The sequence below is a fragment of the Scyliorhinus canicula genome, chromosome 3 (assembly GCF_902713615.1).
Source record: "Scyliorhinus canicula chromosome 3, sScyCan1.1, whole genome shotgun sequence".
In the NCBI taxonomy this organism is placed as follows: Eukaryota; Metazoa; Chordata; class Chondrichthyes; order Carcharhiniformes; family Scyliorhinidae; genus Scyliorhinus; species Scyliorhinus canicula.
The window spans coordinates 271,428,745-271,449,163 of NC_052148.1; the positions used below are offsets into that span (position 1 = coordinate 271,428,745).

General features: G+C 48.6%; 1 protein-coding gene across 4 annotated transcripts in view; it reads right to left on the bottom strand.

Moving 5' to 3' along the window:
* arhgef38 (Rho guanine nucleotide exchange factor (GEF) 38) overlaps nucleotides 1–20,419 on the bottom strand; it is a 130,232-nt gene that overhangs the window by 71,811 nt on the left and 38,002 nt on the right. For all 4 annotated transcript variants that reach the window (XM_038792816.1, XM_038792814.1, XM_038792815.1 and 1 more), the window contains exons 2-3: nucleotides 7,240–7,427; nucleotides 3,079–3,202 (exon numbers count right to left, since the gene is read on the bottom strand). In XM_038792816.1, the coding sequence (XP_038648744.1) occupies nucleotides 3,079–3,202; nucleotides 7,240–7,427 (312 nt within the window). The remainder of the gene's footprint in view (nucleotides 1–3,078; nucleotides 3,203–7,239; nucleotides 7,428–20,419) is intronic.

Below are 20,419 nucleotides of genomic sequence, written 5' to 3' on the forward strand. Positions count from 1 at the left end.
CGCTATTCTAATCCTACAAGCACGTGTCCGTAGAATTGTTGGTTCCAACAAGCGTTTTGGATGCTGTTGGATGGGTGACCGACCGGGAGAAGGCCCTAGCGGCCAGGTCTCTGGCACTGAGTCTGGCTCTGTTGCTCAGAGGGGAAGGGGGGAGAATAGAAAGGAAATAGTGATATGAGACTCAATGGTTAGGGAAATGGATAGGAGATCTGTGGTCGCGATCGAGACTCCTGGAAGGTATGTTGCCTCCCGGGTGCCAGGGCCAGGGACGTTTCGGATCGAGTCCACAGGATTCTGAAGGGGGGGGGGGGAGCAATCAGAACTCGTGGTGCACATAGGCACCAACGACATAGCTAAGAAAAGGGATGAGGATCTAAAAAGTGATTTTAGGGAGTTAGGTTGGAAGCTAAAGAGCAGGACAAGCAGAGTAGTGATCTCAGGATTGCTACTGGTGCCACGTGCAAGTGAGGCAAGGAACAGAGAGCGAGTGAACACGTGGCTACAGGGCTGGTGCAGGAGGGAAGGCTTCAGACATATGGATCATTGGGATATCTTCTGGGGAAGGTGGGACCTGTACATGAAGGACGGATTGCACCTAAAATGGAGGGGCACCAATATCCTGGGTGGGAGGTTTGCTAGAGATCTTCGGGAGGGTTTAAACTAGTTTGGCAGGGGGATGGGAACCAGAGCTATGGATCAGAGGATAGGGTAGCTGTTGAACAGACAGAAATAGTATTCAGCGAGTCTGAGGAAGGATAGACAGGTGATAGAGCAAAGTTACACTCAGTGGAATGGGTTAAAGTGTGTCAGGAATAAGGGAGATGAACTGAGAGCATGGATCCGTACTTGGAACTACGATGTTGTGGCCATTATGGAGACATGGATTTCACAGGGGCAGGGATGGTTGTTAGATGTTCCGGGGTTTAGATGTTTTCAGAAGAATAGGGAGGGAGGTAAAAGAGGAGGGGGAGTGGCACTGTTAATTAGGGAGTGCATCACAGCTGCAGAAAAGGAGATAGTCGAGGAGGGTTTGTCTACTGAGTCAGTATGGGTGGAAGTCAGAAACAAGAAAGGAGCAGTCACTTTATTGGGAGTTTTCTATAGACCTCCTAATAGCAGCAGAGAGATGGAGGAACAGATTGGGCGGCAGATCTTGGAAAAGTGCAGAAGTAACAGAGTTGTTGTCATGGGTGACTTCAACTTCCTTAATATTGACTGGAACCTCCTTAGTGCAAATGGTTTGGATGGAGCAGTTTTTGTCAGGTGTGTACAGGAAGGATTCCTGACTCAATATGTAGGTAGGCCGACTAAGGGGGAGGCCATATTGGACTTGGTGCTCGGCAACGAACCAGGCCAGGTGTCAGATGTCTCGGTGGGAGAGCATTTCGGTGACAGTGACCACAACTCCTTGACCTTTACCATAGTCATGGAGAGGGATAGGAACAGACAGGATGGGAAGGTATTTAATTGGGGGAGGGGAAATTATACTGCTATTAGACAGGAGCTGAGGAACATAAAAGGAACAATTGTTCTTGGGAAATGCGCAACAGTAATGTGGGGGTTGTTTAAGGAGCACTTGCTGCGAGTGCTGGATAATTTTGTCCCACTGAGACGAGGAAGGAATGGTAAGGTGAAGGAGCCTTGGATGACAAGAGAAGTGGAGCTTCTAGTCAAGAGGAAGAAGGAAGCTTACGTAAGGTTGAGGAAGCAAGGATCTGACTCGGCTCTAGAGGGTTACAAGGTCGCCAGGAAGGAACTCAAAAATGGACTGAGGAGAGCTAGAAGGGGGCATGAAAAAGCCCTGGCAGGAAGGATTAGGGAAAACCCCAAGGTGCTCTACACTTATGTGAGAAATAAGAGGATGATCAGAGTGAGAGTAGGGCCGATCAGGGATAGTGGAGGGAACTTGTGCCGAGAGTCTTAGGAGATGGGGGAGGCCCTAAATGAATTTTTTGCTTCTGTATTCACTAGAAAGAGGGACCTTGTTGCTCCTGAGAACTGTGTGAACCAGGTTAATAGACTCAAATAGGTTGATATTAAGAAGGAGGGCAGCACGGTAACACAGTGGTTAGCATTGCTGCCTCACGGCGCCAAGGTCCCAGGTTCGATCCCGGCCCTGGGTCACTGTCCGTGTGGAGTTTGCACATTCTCCCCGTGTCTGCGTGGGTTTCACCCCCACAACCCAAAGATGTGCAGGGTAGGTGGATTGGCCATGCTAAATTGCCCCTTAATTGGAAAAAATGAATTGGGTACTCTAAATTTATATACTCTAAATTTATAGAAAAAAAAGATATTAAGAAGGAGGATGTGATGGAAATTTTGAAAAGCATCAGGATAGATAAGTCCCCTGGGCCTGACGGGATATACCCAAGGTTACTATGGGAAGGGAGGAGATTGCTGCGCCGTTGGCGATGATCTTTGTGTCCTCACTCTCCACTGGAGTGGGTCCGGATGATTCGAGGGAGGAGAATGTTGTTCCCCTGTTCAAGAAAGGGAATAGAGAAATCCCTGGGAATTACAGACCCATCAGTCTTACATCTGTGGTGAGCAAAATATTGGAAAGGATATTGAGAGACAGGATTTATGATTATTTAGAAAAACATAGATTTGTTTTATAATTTTAGAGCCGCGCCAATCGCGCTGGCGCCAATGGTGCCGATTCCCAGCTCCGCAGAGAATCGCGTGCCGGCGTCGGGGCGGCGTGGCCCGGTTGTGGGGATTCTCCGGCCCGGCCCTGGGCTGGGAGCATCTCGCCCAGGGTAATTGGCAGAGACCATGATTGGTTTGAAATTACTGGGGCACAAAACGAGTGTGGTCAGATAGAGCTATGTGACTACCTTCTGCTCTGGAAAGTTCTGGGACGGGATTCTCCGTTTTGCCGGCAGCCCAGGGGGGGTTTCCCGATGGCGTGGGGCTGCCCCACAATGGGAAACCCCACTGACCGACCGGCATAACGGAGAATCCTGCCGTGCGGGACGTGGCAGAAATGTGGCGTGGCAGGGGCGGAGAATCCAGCCCCTGATTCCTCATGGGATGTTTGATTGTTAAACAGATAGATCAAGGTCACGGAGTACATACCAATCATTTGCATTTCAGGTTCCTCCTCAGTGACGGCATATTCTAACATTGACAAGAGCTTGGTAGATATTTGATGGACAGAGTCAATGTTGCTGAACAACCTGTCCACATCGAGGCACTCCATCTGCAAATACAAACCCGCATCAATTCACAAACACATACCAAAACAAAAGCAACACAATCTAGTCTCTCTCCAACTGAAGATGATGACCTATTCATTTTCAGACTCCCATTTGAGAAATATCCATTTTGGCTTTGGTTGTAACATACAACTAGTTCTTTTGTGGGGGAAATGATCATTATTTTCATTGTATTTCATTTGAGGCCGTCCACGACAGCATTGGTTGGAATGAATGGCACCATCTCTTTGAGCTCAGAAATGCTGGCAGTGCCCAAAAACAGGTTGTTCAGCTCAACTGCTCCACTCGAGCCTCCTCCCACCCGACCTCATCTCACCCCATCGGCATAAACTCCTGTTCCTTTTTTACCTCATGTGTTTATCCCGCATCCCCTTAAATCCATCGACACCATTTGTCTCAGTCACTCCCTGTGGGAGTGAGTCCCACATTCTCACCACTCTCTGGGTGAAGAGGTTCCTCCTGAATTCCCCATTGGATTTATTAGTGACGAGGGCAGCACGGTGGCGCAGTGGGTTAGCACTGTTGTCTCACGGCACCGAGGTCCCAGGTTCGATCCCGGCTCTGGGTCACTGTCTGTGTGGAGTTTGCACATTCTCCCTGTGCCTGCGTGGGTTTCACCCCCACAACCCAAAAATGTGCAGGGTAGATGGCTTGGCCACACTAAATTGCCCCTTAACTGGAACATGAATTGGGTACACAAAATTTACTTTTAAAAAGGATTTATTAGTGACTGTCTCATATTTCTTACTTTTTAAAAATAAATTTTAGAGTATCCAATTATTTGTTTTCCCAATTAAGCGGCAATTTAGCGTGGCCAATCTTTGGGTTGTGGGGGTGAAACCCGCGCAGACACGGGGAGAATGTGCAAACTCCACACGGACAGTGACCCAGAGCCGGGATCGAACCTGGGCCCTCGGTGCCGTAAGGCTGCAGTGCTAACCACTGCGCCGCCGTGCCGACCAATCTCATACTTATTTCCGATTCATGTCTCACCCACAACTTAGAATCACACAATCCCTACAGTGCAGATGGAGGACATTAGGCCCATCGCGTCTGCACGGCCCTGTGAAAGAGCACCCTAGCTAGGGCCACTCCCCTGCTCTATCCCCGTAACCCCACTTAACCCGCACATCCCTGGACCCTAAGGGGCAATTTAGCATGGCCAACCCCCCCAAATCTGCACAGCTTTGGGCTGTGGGAGGAAACCGGAGCACCCGGAGGAAACCCACGCAGACACGGGGAGAACGTGCAGACTCCGCACAGTCACCCGAGGTCGGAATCGAACCCGGGTCCCTGGTGCGGTGAGACAGCAGTGCTAACCACTGTGCCGCCATGCTGCCCCAGAGAAACATCTTCTCCATGTCTACTCTATCAAATCCCTTCTGTCAGGTCATCCACCTTCTCTTTCCTTGAGAAAAGAGCCCCAGCCTATTTTCCCTTTGCTGATAGCTGGAACTGTTATGTTCTGGTACTTTCCTCATCAATTTTTTAAAAAAGTATTCCTGTCTCAGAGTTACAAAGGTGATGCAGAGAGTGGACAGGCCGAACCCTAAGCCATCTCCTTGCTTGCCCCAAAACACAATTCAAGTTCAATCCAACTCATGGTCCCCACAACAGAGCCAAACAAGACCCAAGCTGACAAGAACAGACATTGCACCTGATCTCGGGCTTCACCCTACACTTGATCTTAGCCAAAAGGCCAATCGTCCTTGTCTATCTTTCATACATCGTCTCATACCCCATTGGGTCAATGTCCCTTCTCCAGTTTGCTATATTTCTTAGCACTTATCACCATTTTAGTCCAGTTGACTGTATCAGAACTTTATTTCCAGTCTGCCTGGTAACTTTCTGAGAACTAGATTTAATGGTGAGCATTAAATAAAACAGACACAGGGCGGCATGTGGCGCAGTGGTTAGCACTGCTGCCTCACGGCAGCAGTGGGGTTTGGGGGGATAGGGAGGGGTTTCGATGGAGTCTTTGTTGTGTGTTTTTCTATATCTCTGATTTCTTGTGTTGTTTACACAACGATTGTACTATGTTTGAACAATTCTCACAGTTGTGTTGAAGTTTAGATCGATAATTTAGATTGTCAAATATGGAATCTTTAATTAAATATTTTTATATATACATCTGGAATTAAAAGTGGGTCGGTACGGTGGGGCAATGGTTAGCACTGCTGCCTCACGGCGCTGAGGACCCGGGTTCAATCCCGGCCCCGGGTCACAGTCCGTGTGGAGTTTGCACATTCTCCCCGTGTCTGCCTGGGTCTCACCCCCACAACCCAAAGATGTGCAGGTAAGTGGATCAGCCACGCTAAATTGCCCCTTAATTGGAGAAAAAAATAATTGGGTACTCTAAATTTATATTAAAAAAATAAACAGACACAGATACTCCCTCACCCAACCACAGACAGAGATAAAACAAACCTGACTCCCTGTATTCTCTTAACTTGACTCTTCTGTGTTTCATTTTGGATACGCCATTATTTAATGTCTCCTGCTCTCTGTCCTATTGCAGACCTTCCTTTATTTTTTCCACACCCACCTCTAGATTTCTGTACTTGCTCAAAACCTATCATATTTCTAAAATTTTCCATTCTGATGAGATATCGTTGACCTGAAAGGTTTCTCTCTGCACCGACCAGCCGAATGTTTCAGGTTTTCAGTATCTTTTGTGTGACTTGCTTCTGTTCAGTCCAACACACTACTCGTTTCTGTGATTCACCATTGACGATTTGTTCTTTCATGGTTAATAAGATTGCCCTAAGTCCATATCACAACAACAAACTTGATTTATTTTGCATCTTTATTGTAATAAAATATCCCAAGATGTTCCACACGAGCGATTATCAAATGAAGTTTCAACCCAAGAAAGTATTGGGGCGGGTGACTAAAGATTTGGTCAACGAGGGAGGTTTTCAGGAGTGTCTTAAAGGATGGGCAGGAGACAGAGAGGTTACGGGAGGGAATTCCAGAGCGATGGGTCTCGGCAGCTGAAGGCACGGCAGCCGATAGTGGAGCCATCAAAATCAGGGATGGGTGTGGGGCCACAGTTGGAGGAGCGCAGAGATCTTACCGCCACGGGAATTCGGAGCAGTGAAGGCCACTCTGCCCCTCGAGCCTACTCCGCCATTCAATAAGTCCATGGCTGATCCGATTGTAACTTAGTGCGTTGTGGAATTGCAGGAGGCTACAGAGGTTAAGGAGAGACAAGACCACGAAGGGTTTGGAAACCACAGACGAAATTTTAAAATCGATGTGCTGCCCAGCTTGGAGCCAGCGTCAATCAACACAGTGGTTAGCACTGCCGCCTCACAGCTCCAGGGACCCGGCTTCAAATCCGGCATGGGATGACCGTCTGGGTGGGTATACACTTTCTCCCCTGTGTCTACATGGGTCTCACCCCCACAAACACAGTGTTATAACCTGCCCGGATCCTATTGGCTGGGGACAATTGGTTACCCCATGATCCTTGGGGAATATAAGCTCGCCCAATGAGGAGAGCGGGGCAAACATTAGTAGTTGCAGCTGCATAAATAGAGTGTGGTAGTGGCTCTATTTATTATTTATTAATAGAGAGGGAAGCAGTGGTGAACTGCTGGCCCCATACACATATTGCTGTTAATAAAGGGCTAAATCGCTGGCTTTGAAAGCAGACCAAGGCAGTCCAGCAGCACGGTTCGATTCCCGTAACAGCCTCCCCGAACAGGTGCCGGATTGTGGCAACTAGGGGCTTTTCACAGTAACTTCATTTGAAGCCTACTTGTGACAATAAGTGACTTTCATAAAGTTACTTTCTGCTGGACTCTACAAACAGTGCTGGATTCTCCACGGCCCTCACAAAACACAGCATTGCTTCCCCCACAAAGAAAATTGGAAAAAAACTAAATTTGTGGCATTAGCCTCAACTCTGAAAAGACCAACTGGCCAGGGAAACATCAGCGCATTAAAAATGACAAATATAAACAATGAAAAGTTAAAGGTTTATCCGAATGGGGAAGAATTGTTTTGCGAATATCACCTTTTTGTCTCTCAGTGGCTGAACCACATGTGTGATGCACAGATCCAGATCATTGAAGTGATCTCTTTCCGTCTCTACCAGTTCTGCAATGACCTTTACCCTCCTGCACATCATGCGTTGCCTGTGCTCCTTTGGGTCCAGCGTTGGGGTCACTGGTGCTTCTGGAATTGCGTGCGGCGTCATCTTAGCTGTGAAGGAAGGAAAAAGCATTAGAGCCTGTGGTTCAAGAAACGGCAGCGACTTGAAGAAACCAAGGACCAGGAAGAGGCCAGTTAGTCCTTACAACCTGTACCATGATTCAGTTTGTTCAGTGCTGGGGCGGATTTCTCAAATTTAAAAAAAATATAAATTTCAAGTACCCAATTCATTTTTTCCAATTAAGGGGCAATTTAGTGTGGCCAAGCCACCGACCCTGCACATCTTTGGGTTGTGGGGGTGAAACCCACGCAAACACGGGGAGAATGTGCAAACTCCACACGGACAGTGACCCAGAGCCGGGATCGAACCTGGGACCTCGGCGCCGTGAGGCAGCAGTGCTAACCCACTGCGCCACCGTGCTGCCCCGGGATTCTCTAATCCTGAGGCTAAGTGTTGACGCCGTCGTAAACGCTATCGCGTTTTACGATGGCGTCACCAGGCCCTCAGGATCAGCGCTCCTGCGCCTCACAGGGGCCCAGCACGGCTCTGGAGCGACTCATGCAGCTCCAGCTGCCGATACCGGCGTCAAATGGGTGCCGCAGACCTGCACATGTGCGCCAGGGCGAAAGTGCACATGCGCGCGAGTTGCCTTCTCCGCGCCAGCCCTGAAGCAACATGGCGGAGAGCTACAGGGGTCCAGCGCAGAGGAACATAGGCCCCCACCAGGAGAAGCCCGCCTGCCGATTGGTAGGTCCCGATCGCGGGCCAGGCCAAGGTGGAGCCCCCCCCCCCCCAGGGTCGGAACCCCCCTCCCCCTCCCAGGGTCGGAACCCCCCCCCCCCCCTCCCAGGGTCGGACCCCCCCCCCTCCCCTCCCCTCACCAGGCCGCACTCCCGCAGAATGAATGCCGAGGTCCCGCTGGGTAGGACCATACGTGAATGGTGCCGGCAGGACCTGGCGGCCACTCAGCCCATCGCGCGCGGAGAATCGCCGGACCGGCTTCGGAGCGGCGTCGCGTGAACCGCGCACCCCCGCCAATTCTCCGACCCGGCGCAGGGTCGGAGCATCCCGCCCCTGATCTCTACCTCGACTCCATTCAGCACCTCGGATCTATAACCCTGAATACCCCTGATTAAGAAAAATGGATCAATTTTGAATATCAGCTTTGAAGCTTCCAATCAATCCCTTTTACACAGTCTCCCCGTGTCTGCGTGGGTTTCCTCCGGGTGCTCCGGTTTCCTCCCACAGTCCAAACATGTGCTGTTAGGTGGATTGGCCGTGTCAAATTGCCCTTAGTGTCTAAAGGATAGGTGGGGTCATATGGAAAGGGTAGGAGGGATGCTCTTTCGGAGGGTCGGTGCAGAGTCAATGGGCCGAATGGCCTCCTTCTGCAGGGGATTCTATGGTGTTGCAGATTTCCACGACTGTGTTTGAAGACGTCTTTCCATTTTTTTACTAAATTTAGAGTACCCAATTACTTTTTCCCAATTATGGGGCAATTTAGCATGGCCAATCCACCTACCCTGCACATCTTTGGGTTGTGTGGGTGAGACCCACGCAGACACGGGGAGAATGTGCAAACGCCAGATGGCCATTGACATGGGCCCGGGATCAAACCTGGGTATTCGGCCCCGTGGGGCAGCAGTGCTAACCACTGTGCCACCGTGACATCCCCTGAAGAAGTCTTTCCTAACATTAGCTCTGAAATGCCTCGCTTTAATTTGAAGGTGACCCCAGGTGTGGAGGTTAACTGTCGTGACAATTACAACAGCTCGCTGTGGAAAATATTCCTTTCTCCCCCTGGATTTTTTTTGCCAATTATCTTAAATCTGAGTTGCTTGGTTACCGACCCTCTTGCCAGCGAAAACAGGTACGCCTTATTTACTCGGCCATCTTTATTTTAAACTCCTCTATTAAATTCCCCTATAACCTACCCTGCTCCAAGAAGAACAACCTCAACTTCTCCAGTTTTCCCATCCCCTGGTACTATTTTAGTAAATCTCCTCACCAAGGCCTTGATGCAAAGCCCAGAACTGGACATAATGCTCCTGCTCAGGGCCTGACCTATAAAGGTTTGGAATGACTTTATGGTCTTTGTGAGATGTGAGCGCCATTAGCAAGTTGCCCATCCCGAATTGCCCTTGACCTCTGGTTTTTCTCGGCCATTTCAGAGGGGGGCAGCTAAGAGTCAACCACGTTGCTGTGGGTCTGGAGTCACGTGTAGGCCAGACCGGGTAAGGACGGTGGATTTCCTTCCCTCAAGGACATTGGGGAGCCAATTGAGTTTCTAAATCATAATTGATGATAGTTTCAAGGTCACAACTGTTGAGAGTAACTTTTAATTCCATTAAAAAAAATTTTTTTTAGAGTACCCAATTCTTTTGTTTCCAATTGAGGGGCAATTTAGCGTGGCCAATCCACCTAACCTGCTTTTGGGTTGTGGGGGTGAGACCCACGCAGGCATGGGGAAATTCTTTTTTTCATTTTTTTCAATGTGCAGACTCCACACGGACAGTGACCCGGGGCCGGGATTGAACCCGGGTCCTCAGCGCCGTGAGGCAGCAGTGCTAACCATTGCCCCACCGTACCGACCCACTTTTAATTCCAGATGTATATATAAAAATATTTAATTAAAGATTCCATATTTGACAATCTAAATTATCGATCTAAACTTCAACACAACTGTGAGAATTGTTCAAACATAGTACAATCGTTGTGTAAACAACACAAGAAATCAGAGATATAGAAAAACACACAACAAAGACTACATCGAAACCCCTCCCTATCCCCCCAAACCACACCAATAAACCCTGCCCCCTCTTTGAGGTGTGAGATAAATGATCCCCTGACAGTTACTCGATCTTTTCCAGGGAGAAAATGTCCGTAAGGTCACCCTATCAGGCAGAGGCACTGGGATTGAATTTGTCCGTCGCCGCGGTGGGATTTGAAGCAATGTCCCCAGCGTGTTAGGCAGGGCTTCTGGTTTCCTGGGGCAGCATGGGTAGCACAAGTGGCTAGCACTGTGGCTTCACAGCGCCAGGGTCCCAGGTTCAATTCCCAGCTTGGGTCACTGTCTGTGCGGAGTCTGCACGTTCTCCCCGTGTCTGCGTGGGTTTCCTCCGGGCGCTCCGGTTTCCTCCCACAAGTCCTGAAAGACGTGGATTGGCCATGATAAATTGCCCTTAGTGTCCAAAAAGGTTGGGAGGGGTTATTGGGTTACGGGGATAGGGTGGAAGTGAGGGCTTAAGTAGGTCGGTGCAGACTCGATGGGCCAAATGGCCTCCTTCTGTACTGTATGTTCTACTAGTTCAGTGGCACCACTGTCTCACTCAAAACCAATTTGCTCTTGTGCAGTACGTCTCTATTTTTAATAAATAGATCCCATAAGCTTTTTAAAAAACAATTTCCATCTTTCTACTAACCTCCTCAGGTGTTAAATGTCCTAAAACACCCTTTAACAGTACGCCATTTAATTTATATAGCTTCCACATTGACCAAGTTATCCAGTGTGTACACTTCATTTGCATTTTAAGCAGACATTTTGAAAAAAAATGCTTTAACTTATGGAAAAGGCTAGGAAGACTCGCATTTGTGTAGTGCTTTGCAGCATCTTGGATGTTACAAAGTGTTTACCAGCCAATGAAACCTTTTATTGACGTTCAGGCACTGTCGTGATGTCGCAGCTGGTTCCTGATGCAGGGCAAGGTGAACAGAGCGAGTTTGATTCCCGTACCTGCTGAGGTTATTCATGAAGGCCCCGGCCTTCTCAACCTCGCCTAAGGTGCGGTGACCCTCAGGTTAAATCACCACCAGTCCAGGATGCACGGTGGCACAGTGGTTAGCACTGCTGCCTCACGGTGCCGAGGAACCGGGTTCGATCCTGGCCCCGGGTCACTGTCCGTGTGGAGTTTGCACATTCTCCTCGTGTCTGCGTGGGTTTCACCCCCCACAACCCAAAGATGTGCAGGGTAGGTGAATTAACCGCGCTAAATTGCCCCTTAATTGGAACGTGAATTGGGTACTCTAAATTTGTATTAAAAAATAATAATAAATTATCACCAGTCAGCTCTCCCCCTTAAAGGGGAAAGCATCCTACGGTCATCTGGGACTGTGGCCACGTTACTTATAGGAAACATAATAGCCAATTTGTGCATAGCAAGGTCTCACAAAGAACATTGTTATAAATGGTCAGAAATCCCCGTGTCTGCATGGGTCTCACCCCCACAATCCTAAAGATGTGCTGGTTAGGATGATTGGCCACGCTAAATTGTCCCATACTTGGAAAAAAAAAATCTGATACTCTAAAAAAAAAAATTTTAATTCAAAAAATGAATGGTCATATAATCCGTTTTTGTGACGCCGATTAGTGATGACTATTGGTCCAGGACACCAGGGGTGACACTCCTGCTATTCTTCCAAACAATGTCACAGGATCCTTTCTACCCACTTTCTACCCACTCTACAAATGTGAGGTAATGTATTTTGGAAGGTCCAATACAGGTAGGGAATATACAGTGAATGGTAGAACCCTCAAGATTATTGACAGTCAGAGAGATCTGGGTGTACAGATCCACAGGTCACTGAAAGGGGCAACACAGGTGGAGAAGGTAGTCAAGAAGGCTTACGGCATGCTTGCCTTCATCGGCCGGGGCATTGAGTATAAGAATTGGCAAGTCACGTTGCAGCTGTATAGAACCTTAGTTAGGCCACACTTGGAGTGTAGTGTCCAATTCTGGTCGCCACACTACCAGAACGATGTGGAGGCTTTAGAGAGGGTGCAAAAGAAATCTACCAGGATGTTGCCTGGTATGGAGGGCATTAGCTATGAGAAGCGGTTGAATAAACTCGGTTTGTCCTCACTGGAACGACGGAGGTTGAGGGGCGACCTGATAGAGGTCTACAAAATTATAAGGAGCATAGTCAGAGGCTTTTCCCCAGTGTAGAGGGGTCAATTACTAGGGGGCATAGATTTAAGGTGCGAGGGGCAAGGTTTAGAGTAGATGTACGAGGCAAGTTTTTTACACAGAAGGTAGTGGATGCCTGGAACTCGCTGCCGGAGGAGGTGGTGGAAGCAGGGACGATAGTGACGTTTAAGGGGCATCTTGACAAATACGTGAATAGGATGGGAATAGAGGGATACGGACCCTGGAAGTGTAGAAGATTGTAGTTTAGTCGGGCAGCACGGTCGGCACGGGCTTGGAGGGCCGAAGGGCCTGTTCCTGTGCTGTACTTTTCTTTGTTCTTTGTTCACTCAAGCAGGTAGGTGGAGCCTCGCTTTCATGTTTGATTCAAAGCTCTGGCTGTGCAGCATTCACTCGGCATACTTGGGGGGGGGGGGGGGGGGGGGGGGGCTATGGTCTTGATTTGTGTGCTCAATCCCTAAATTCAGACTTGAACCCTGAACCTTGTGACTCAGAAACAACAAGCCGCCAGCTGAGCCATGGTTGATGCTGAGAGAGAATCTTTCACACCCTCAGGGCATCCAAAAGTATATCATAGCCAATTAAATACTTTGAAGAGTAACCAAAGATGCAGAGCAAGATATGGGAACCAAGTTATGCTTGTCTATGGAATATGTGCCCACCCTTTCTGGACTTTATTTACTACAAGAGTTGTATCATTCTCTGATGTTATAAGCAGCAAAAAACATTTAAACGGGTAACACTGGCAGGTTATAACAATGAAAGACCGAACAGGCACGGCATCTGTTCAATAGAAATAGGAAGACTGAGGGTTACCTGCTAAAGTTCTTTATGAGGGGATTTGATACGGTAGATGTAAAAAAGATGCTTTTGTTTTTGAGGGAGACTAAAACTAGTGACTATAAAACAATCACTAATAAATCCAATAGGAAATTAAAAATAAATGACTTAGGTTGGATTTTCTGTCCACAAATTGGATAGGCCGCAGATCCTTCCCCCCACAGGATCAGGTCAGTCTTTTGAATGCCATGTCGGACAAGGGGAGATCGGCACTAGGTCTCCCGATGTGGTCCGTGGAATAAGAATCTCCCTGTTGAGCAGGTGAAGGATCACCCAATATGAGGTGCATGGCGGGAGGTTTAAACCCACCGTTACAACCCGAACTGACAGCTCCGTGGTACCCGGGCTGGGACGTAGGAGTTGTGCGCTATGGTAGCGGTCCTTTTTGTTACTTTAATAAAGGGAGTTATTGATAGAAGACGAGCCATGGAGACGAGGGGCTTCGGAGCAGCCTTCAGAGTTGAAAACCAGCAGCTTCTCCAGTAAGAAACAAAACGCCTGTCTTTGGTAAACCTGAACCGTACAGTGTTAATGGAGAAGACTGGGGGCCCGTAAGTGGGAGGGGGGGGGGGGGGGGCGGGGGGGGGGGGGGGGGGTGCATGTGTTACTTCTTCTGGCCTGATAACATTGCGGGAGATGGGGAGCAGAAAGTGACACTGCTGACAGAAAGCGGGGGCCTGACATTGACCGTATTAAAGAGCCTGACCTATCCAGATGCCCTGACTCTAAGATCTTCGATGAACTCATGGATCTAGTACCAAATCGAAGCCCTCTATCATCTTGCAGACATACTGCTTTAATAGGGCGGGAAGGGCACTGGGGGAAGGCCTCACTGAATTTTCAACCATGTTGCGAAAACTGGCAGAACACTATTAATTTGTTCCATCCCTAACCGAGATGTTGCAAGACAGATTGGTGTGCGGAATAGACAATGCCACCACTTGAAAAAAGTTACTGGCAGAGCCTATCCTGGATTTAAGAAAGGTCATTGAGATTGTCCGAAATCCGGAGAATTCAGAGAAAGAGACTCAGGAGCTCCTGTGGGGGGTCAGACAGCAGGAGAGGGGCTTTGTGTAAAGACTTGGTTGAAGGCTCTGTGAATCGCCCATCACCAAGTCAGAGCTCAGCTGGTGTCTTCCAGCAGTTAAGGACATTTGAGGGCACCACAAAAGTAAAAAGACAACGATTGTCGTCCAAGCTATTGACCCAATTCACCCCAAAAAGGAACTCATCCTGACAGGCGATGTTTCTCCTTATGGGATTGGGGCGGTACTTACACCGTTGGAAAGATGGAGCAGAAAGACCCGTCGCCTAAACATCCAGGACTCTCTCAAATGCCGAGTGGAGGCATTCCCAAATGGAGAAGGAGGGCTTGGCGAATGTCTTTGGTGTAAAAAAGTTTCAGTAGTACATCCATGGCAGGCGTTTTGTGATAGTGATCAACCACAAGCCATTACTGGGAAGGCAACCCCCTTATTGCCTCTGCCCGGATACAGCGTTGGATCCTGTTACTTGCAACTTGTGAATATCTCTTAGAGCAACTGGAACATGAATAACTAACACTGATGTCTTCAATCACCTCCCGTTGCCCACCAGCCTGACTCCCCCTGCCAGCTTTGAAAGGGATCACAATGAGACTTTACCAGAATCTTCAAAACAAAAGGGTCCAATACTGTCAAAATTAAAGCACATGCCCCTGAGTGATGGCGTCCAAGGATAACCCTCAGATGGCATGAGACCTTATCTGACCAAGAGGAACTTAGTGTTGAGGATGGTGTCATTCTTTCGGGGTCCCAGGTAGTCGCCCCAATGCCCTGGGGGGGGGGGGGGGGGGGGGGGGGGGGGGGGATGCACAATCCTACTGGAGCTGCATAATGGCTGGGTCTCTAAACCCTGGGGTCTCTGAAATGAAAATGCTCACCAGGAGCTATGTCTGGTGGTCAAGACTCAGACATCACAGATTTGGTGAAGCAGTGCGATTCACACCAGAAAAACCAGAAACTCCTTCCTTCCGCCTCCCTACACCCATGAGAGTGGCCGAGCAGACCATGGGTGGGACTTTGCTGGGCTGCTAACGGGTTCTATGTTTTTGATCCTGGTGGATACACGCTCCAAATGGTTGGAGATACACCTCATGGGCTCCACGTCCTACCACACAATCATCGAGAAACTACGGCGGATCTTTTGCACGCCTGGCATATCGGACATCCTGGTTTCCGACATGGCGCTGCCATCACCAGTGGGGAGTTCTGGACATCCTTGCAATCCTATGGCATCAGACATATTAGAACGGCATCTTCTCACCCGTCATCAAATGGACTGGCAGAATGGGCGGATCATTAACATCGGCATGAAAAAGCAGCCAACAGTATCCATCGAGATCAAACTGGCCCAGTTTGGATTTGATTATCGGACCACTCCTCATACTAAGACAGGAGTCGCCCCAGGGGAACTGTTAATGGGACGGGGCTTCTTCCGAGACTAAGCCAACTATTCCCAAACCCGGTGGGGACGGTGGAATCCCAAGGGAACCAGAAAATAAATGATGATTCTGTGAGATCGGAAATAATATTCAAGACAGGCGAGCCTGAGGAATTTCGGAGATTGTGCCAGTTGGACCCTGGAATCATATTGGAGAAAACGGGAGCTGTATCCGACAAAGTAAAGGTCCAGGAGAAGGTCTTGAGGAAACACCTGGACTACCTCAGGAGTAGGGATTCAGTCCCTGTACAAACTTCACCACCGGCCATAGAGGTGGCCATTGCCAGAACTGGGTGACTGCCCATAGAGAACCCTGTGTCCGTCTCCCCCTGATGACAGGGACGCAGATTCCCGGATGGAAGGAGAGGAATCAGGCATTCCGTCGGTAGCAGACACCGAGGAGGAATCAGCATTGGTAACTCTTTGGCAATCCCTCCAGAAACGAAGGTCACCAATCTGGTTCACACCTCCTGATCCTGTTCCGCCCTCAATGGACCAGACCGATCACCAAGAGGCGGAAGAGACCTCCTCACCGCGGGAGTACTGACGGGGAAACAGACTTAACAGGAGGGGGGACGGATGTTATGATGGTCATGAAGGACACGGTAGAACGGCAAATGGTGTCCCATGGGCTTAGTAGAATACAAATTCACCTATTGACCGGGCAGTAGCTCACCCAATAGGTACCCTTCCCGTATCAGCCTCCCCGAACAGGCGCCGGAATGTGGCGACTAGGGGCTTTTCACAGTAACTTCATTTGAAGCCTACTCCTGACAATAAGCGATTTTCATTTCATATTTTCATTTCATTCTTGGCAGGAGTTTAAAACCACCAGTTCCAACCCAAACCGGAATCTCCGTAGATTCCCGGAACTAAGTGTTGTACGCTGTGGTAGCAGCCCTTTATGTTACTTTAATAAAAAGGAGTTATTGATAGAAGACGGCCCTTGGAGAAGTTATTAGTGCCAGCATTACAAAGTCATCACACCAATCTCTGAAATGACAGAAGATCAAATGGGTAGGGAAAGTCAGCAGCCCGTTATTAACCAGCTATTGAGCTTGCTAGAGGCCCAACTGGCCGCAATGTTTCATTGCCGCCTGCACTTTCTGGGCGCTGGACATGAAAAATTAATTTTTTTCCAATTAAGGGGCAATTTAGCATGGCCAATCCACCCGACCCAGCACATCTTTGGGTTGTGGGGGCGAAACCCACCCAAATACAGGGAGAATGTGCAAACTCCACACGGGCAGTGACCCGAGGCTGGAATTGAACTTGGGACCCTGGCGCTGTGACCCAGTGCTAACCACTGTGCCACCGTGCCGCCCCCTCACTCCATTGAAACACCGGAGTGGTGGAACTCGCTGTGAGATGAAGTGAATGAGGAGAATAGCATTGATGCATTGAAAAGCTCAATAAGAACATGAGGGAGAAAGGAATAGAAGGACATGCTGATAGGGCGAGGTGAAGGGGGGATCGATGGTTTGTGTAAAGCAGAAACAGCAGCGTGGGCCAGTTGTGCTGTAAATACTGTGTAATTCTACATAAAGGTGAAAGGGCAATTGAATAATAATAATATAATAATAACTTGTTGTCACGAGTAGGCTTCAGTGAAGTTACTGTGAAAGGTCCCCTAGTCACCACATTCCGGCGCCTGTTCGGGGAGGCTGGTACGGGAATTGAACCCGCGCTGCTGGCCTAGTTCTGCATTGCAAGCCAGCTATTTAGCCCACAATAGCATTCATGCAGAGCGACTGACAATTGGACTTGTCGGTAAGGTATCGTTTAGGAGAAGGTTGGTGCTGTGATAAGGAACTCTATGATCGTCCACATGAATGAACAAAAATCGACCGAATGGCCACTCCTATTTACTGTCTTGTCCTGTGAATAAACCTCTCAATGAATAAAATGGAAAAACAAATATTTAATCAAGAAAATGTATTCAGCCTTCATTGAAAGTAAATCAACAACAAATGACATTTGAGGGAGTTTGCGTTACAATGACCAAAACAGCGTGCTCAGAGGTAGTCCGCACAAGTTATGGGCCTCCTGTAACCATGGCTCTTCACAGCTGTACACTGAGCTTTGAACTCTGTTGTTTCATAAATGATTGACATGGCAAACTTGGCATATTCTTGAAGGAAGAGGATATTTGTAGCTACGCATGGTAAATTGCTAGTCTGCTGGGATTATGAGGTGTTACGGATGAGTACATTCTCCTCGTGCTTTAAGTCAATTGTGTTAAATCGGTTGTCTTAGGAGGGTGGCGAGGATTTTATTGAACTTGGCGCAAGCATTTCTTTGTTCTCTCCAGTCCATGGAGGTGAGTGGTAACGGGGATGGGTAAATGGTGTACGAAAAGGAAGGTACCATTTATTTGGCCTCTGCTTGTCTAAAGTGGAGGATTCCTCAGCCCGGCTTAGCACAAAAACAAGACGGGGAATGGCTGTTCTCCGAAGCTCAACGACTTTATTCTGTTCAATATTTTGCGACCCTCTAAAATATATCAAGTCAAGGATCTTTCTTCTCGATGGAACTATCTGATAAATAAAACAAAGCCAAAACAAATTCCTCAAGTGGATCTCATTCAGGAATGAGAATAAATCATCAAAAGATCGGCTTTATTCTACAAGAAGCTTTTACGAATGAAACAAATTAATGGGTAGTCTTCTTTCTGGCTATTTAACCTTGCACATCATGGCACAAGATATGGAAGCCCTGGAAAAGCTTCATAAGAGTGTCAGTGGATGAATATCTAGTTTCAAACCTCTTACAATTGAGGAGCTTGGAGAGATGGGCATTAGACTTCAAGGAGATTAGACTGAAGCGTCAAACATGATGTGGAATTGCAGCCAGTTTATGCAAGTTTGACCAGCGAGGTTGAGATGCATCAACAGAAAACCATGTTAGAGGTCGGGAGGTCGGGGGTTTCTATTGCCAGGAGGTAAAGGACTTTCAGGAAACGTTGCCAGTTGATTCCCCCTTAACCTCCTCAACATCTCTTTAGTTCTTTTCGCAGCTGGACTTGATCTTGTCAAACCGTTTCACATTGAATGACCAGAGAGGAAATACTTGAACAACTTGGTCAATTATAAATTTAGGCTGTGTGGGAGACTGCCCTCTATGGGAGAAGAGATCAGATCCATTTTTTAGACCCTGATCTAGCTCCAATGGAACTGGCAATCTGAGGTTGCAAAGTAGATCACCCAAATTAATTGATGAATTCAGCTCAGGCGGATATCAGGCGACCAGCTCCCATTCTCATGACTCTTGGAGGAATGAACGGCGGGATTCCTGGGTGACTGACGCCAAAATCGGGAAACGCGATTGGGTGGAGAATAGGTTCCGATGCCAAAATCGTGGCGGGCGCCAATTTGACGCCAAATCACAATTCTCCGTCACCTCGACAGTGGCATCAATGAGGCCCAGAATGCAAGTGCAGTGGACACTGTTTACATATCATTAGCAGGCCCGATCCGGTATTTTCTGGAGTCCATGATTCACCGCCTGCAAAGGGCAGAGACCCCAATGGCACGGTTCACTTGTGCTTTTAAACATCGAGAAACCGGCATGGTGGTTACTAAGGGAGAGAGAAGGGGTCCGGAAAGTGTCCAACATCGCCATAGCTTGCTGACAGTTGTGGTGCTCACCGGGAGGGGGGGGGGGGGGGGGGGGGGGGGGGGCTTCTGCCAGCGCTGGGGGGAGTAGCGGGGGGGGGGGGGGGGGGGCAGGAGGTGGACTGTGGGGTTGGGATGGATGGAAACGGAACACTATTGCGCAAGCCACTGACTGCCCAGTGTGAACTTGGGGCCACGGGTCGTATAGATGTCCCCCAGGCCACCCACCTAGGTACTGTATGGGCTCATCCGACCCATCAGCTGTATGGGCACGTTCCAGCGCAACCAGTGCCATCCTTATTGGCTGGGATAAGTGTGTGTGGGGAGTGTAATGTGTGTGTGGGGAGTGTAATGTGTGTGTGGGGAGTGTAATGTGTGTGTGGGGAATGTAATGTGTGTGTGGGGAGTGTAATGTGTGTGTGGGGAGTGTAATCTGTGTGTGGGGAGTGTAATGTGTGTGTGGGGAGTGTAATGTGTGTGCGGCTGCAGCTTGTCAGCCTCCCGAGTGTCGAATCCTGCACTGGGCTGGATTCTGCGTTATTGAGACTATGTCCCCACGCCGGCGTTAAAACTGGAGTTCCACGCCAGAAAAACTGGCATGAAATGGCCACAAATTCCAAGCCCTGCAGGGACCCGGCGTAGATAATAAGAACATAAGAACTAGGAGCAGGAGTCGGCCATCTGGACCCTCGAACTGCTTTGCCATTCAATGAGATCATTGCTGATCTTTTGTGGACTCAGCTCCACTTTCCGGCCCGAACACCATAACCCTTAATCCCTTTATTCTTCAGAAAATTATCTATCTTTATCTTAAAAACATTTAATGAAGGAGCCTCAACTGCTTACTGGGCAAGGAATTCCATAGATTCACAACCTTTTGGGTGAAGAAGTTCCTCCCAAACTCAGTCCTAAATCTACTTCCCCTTATTTTAAGGCTATGCCCCCTAGTTCTGCTTTCACCCGCCAGTGGAAACAACCTGCCCGCATCTATCCTATCTATTCCCTTCATAATTTTATATGTTTCTATAAGATCCCCCTCATCCTTCTAAATTCCAACGAGTACAGTCCCAGTCTACTCAACCTCTCCTCATAATCCAACCACTTCAGCTCTGGGATTAACCTAGTGAATCTCCTCTGCACACCCTCCAGTGCCAGTACGTCCTTTCTCGGGTAAGGAGAGCAAAC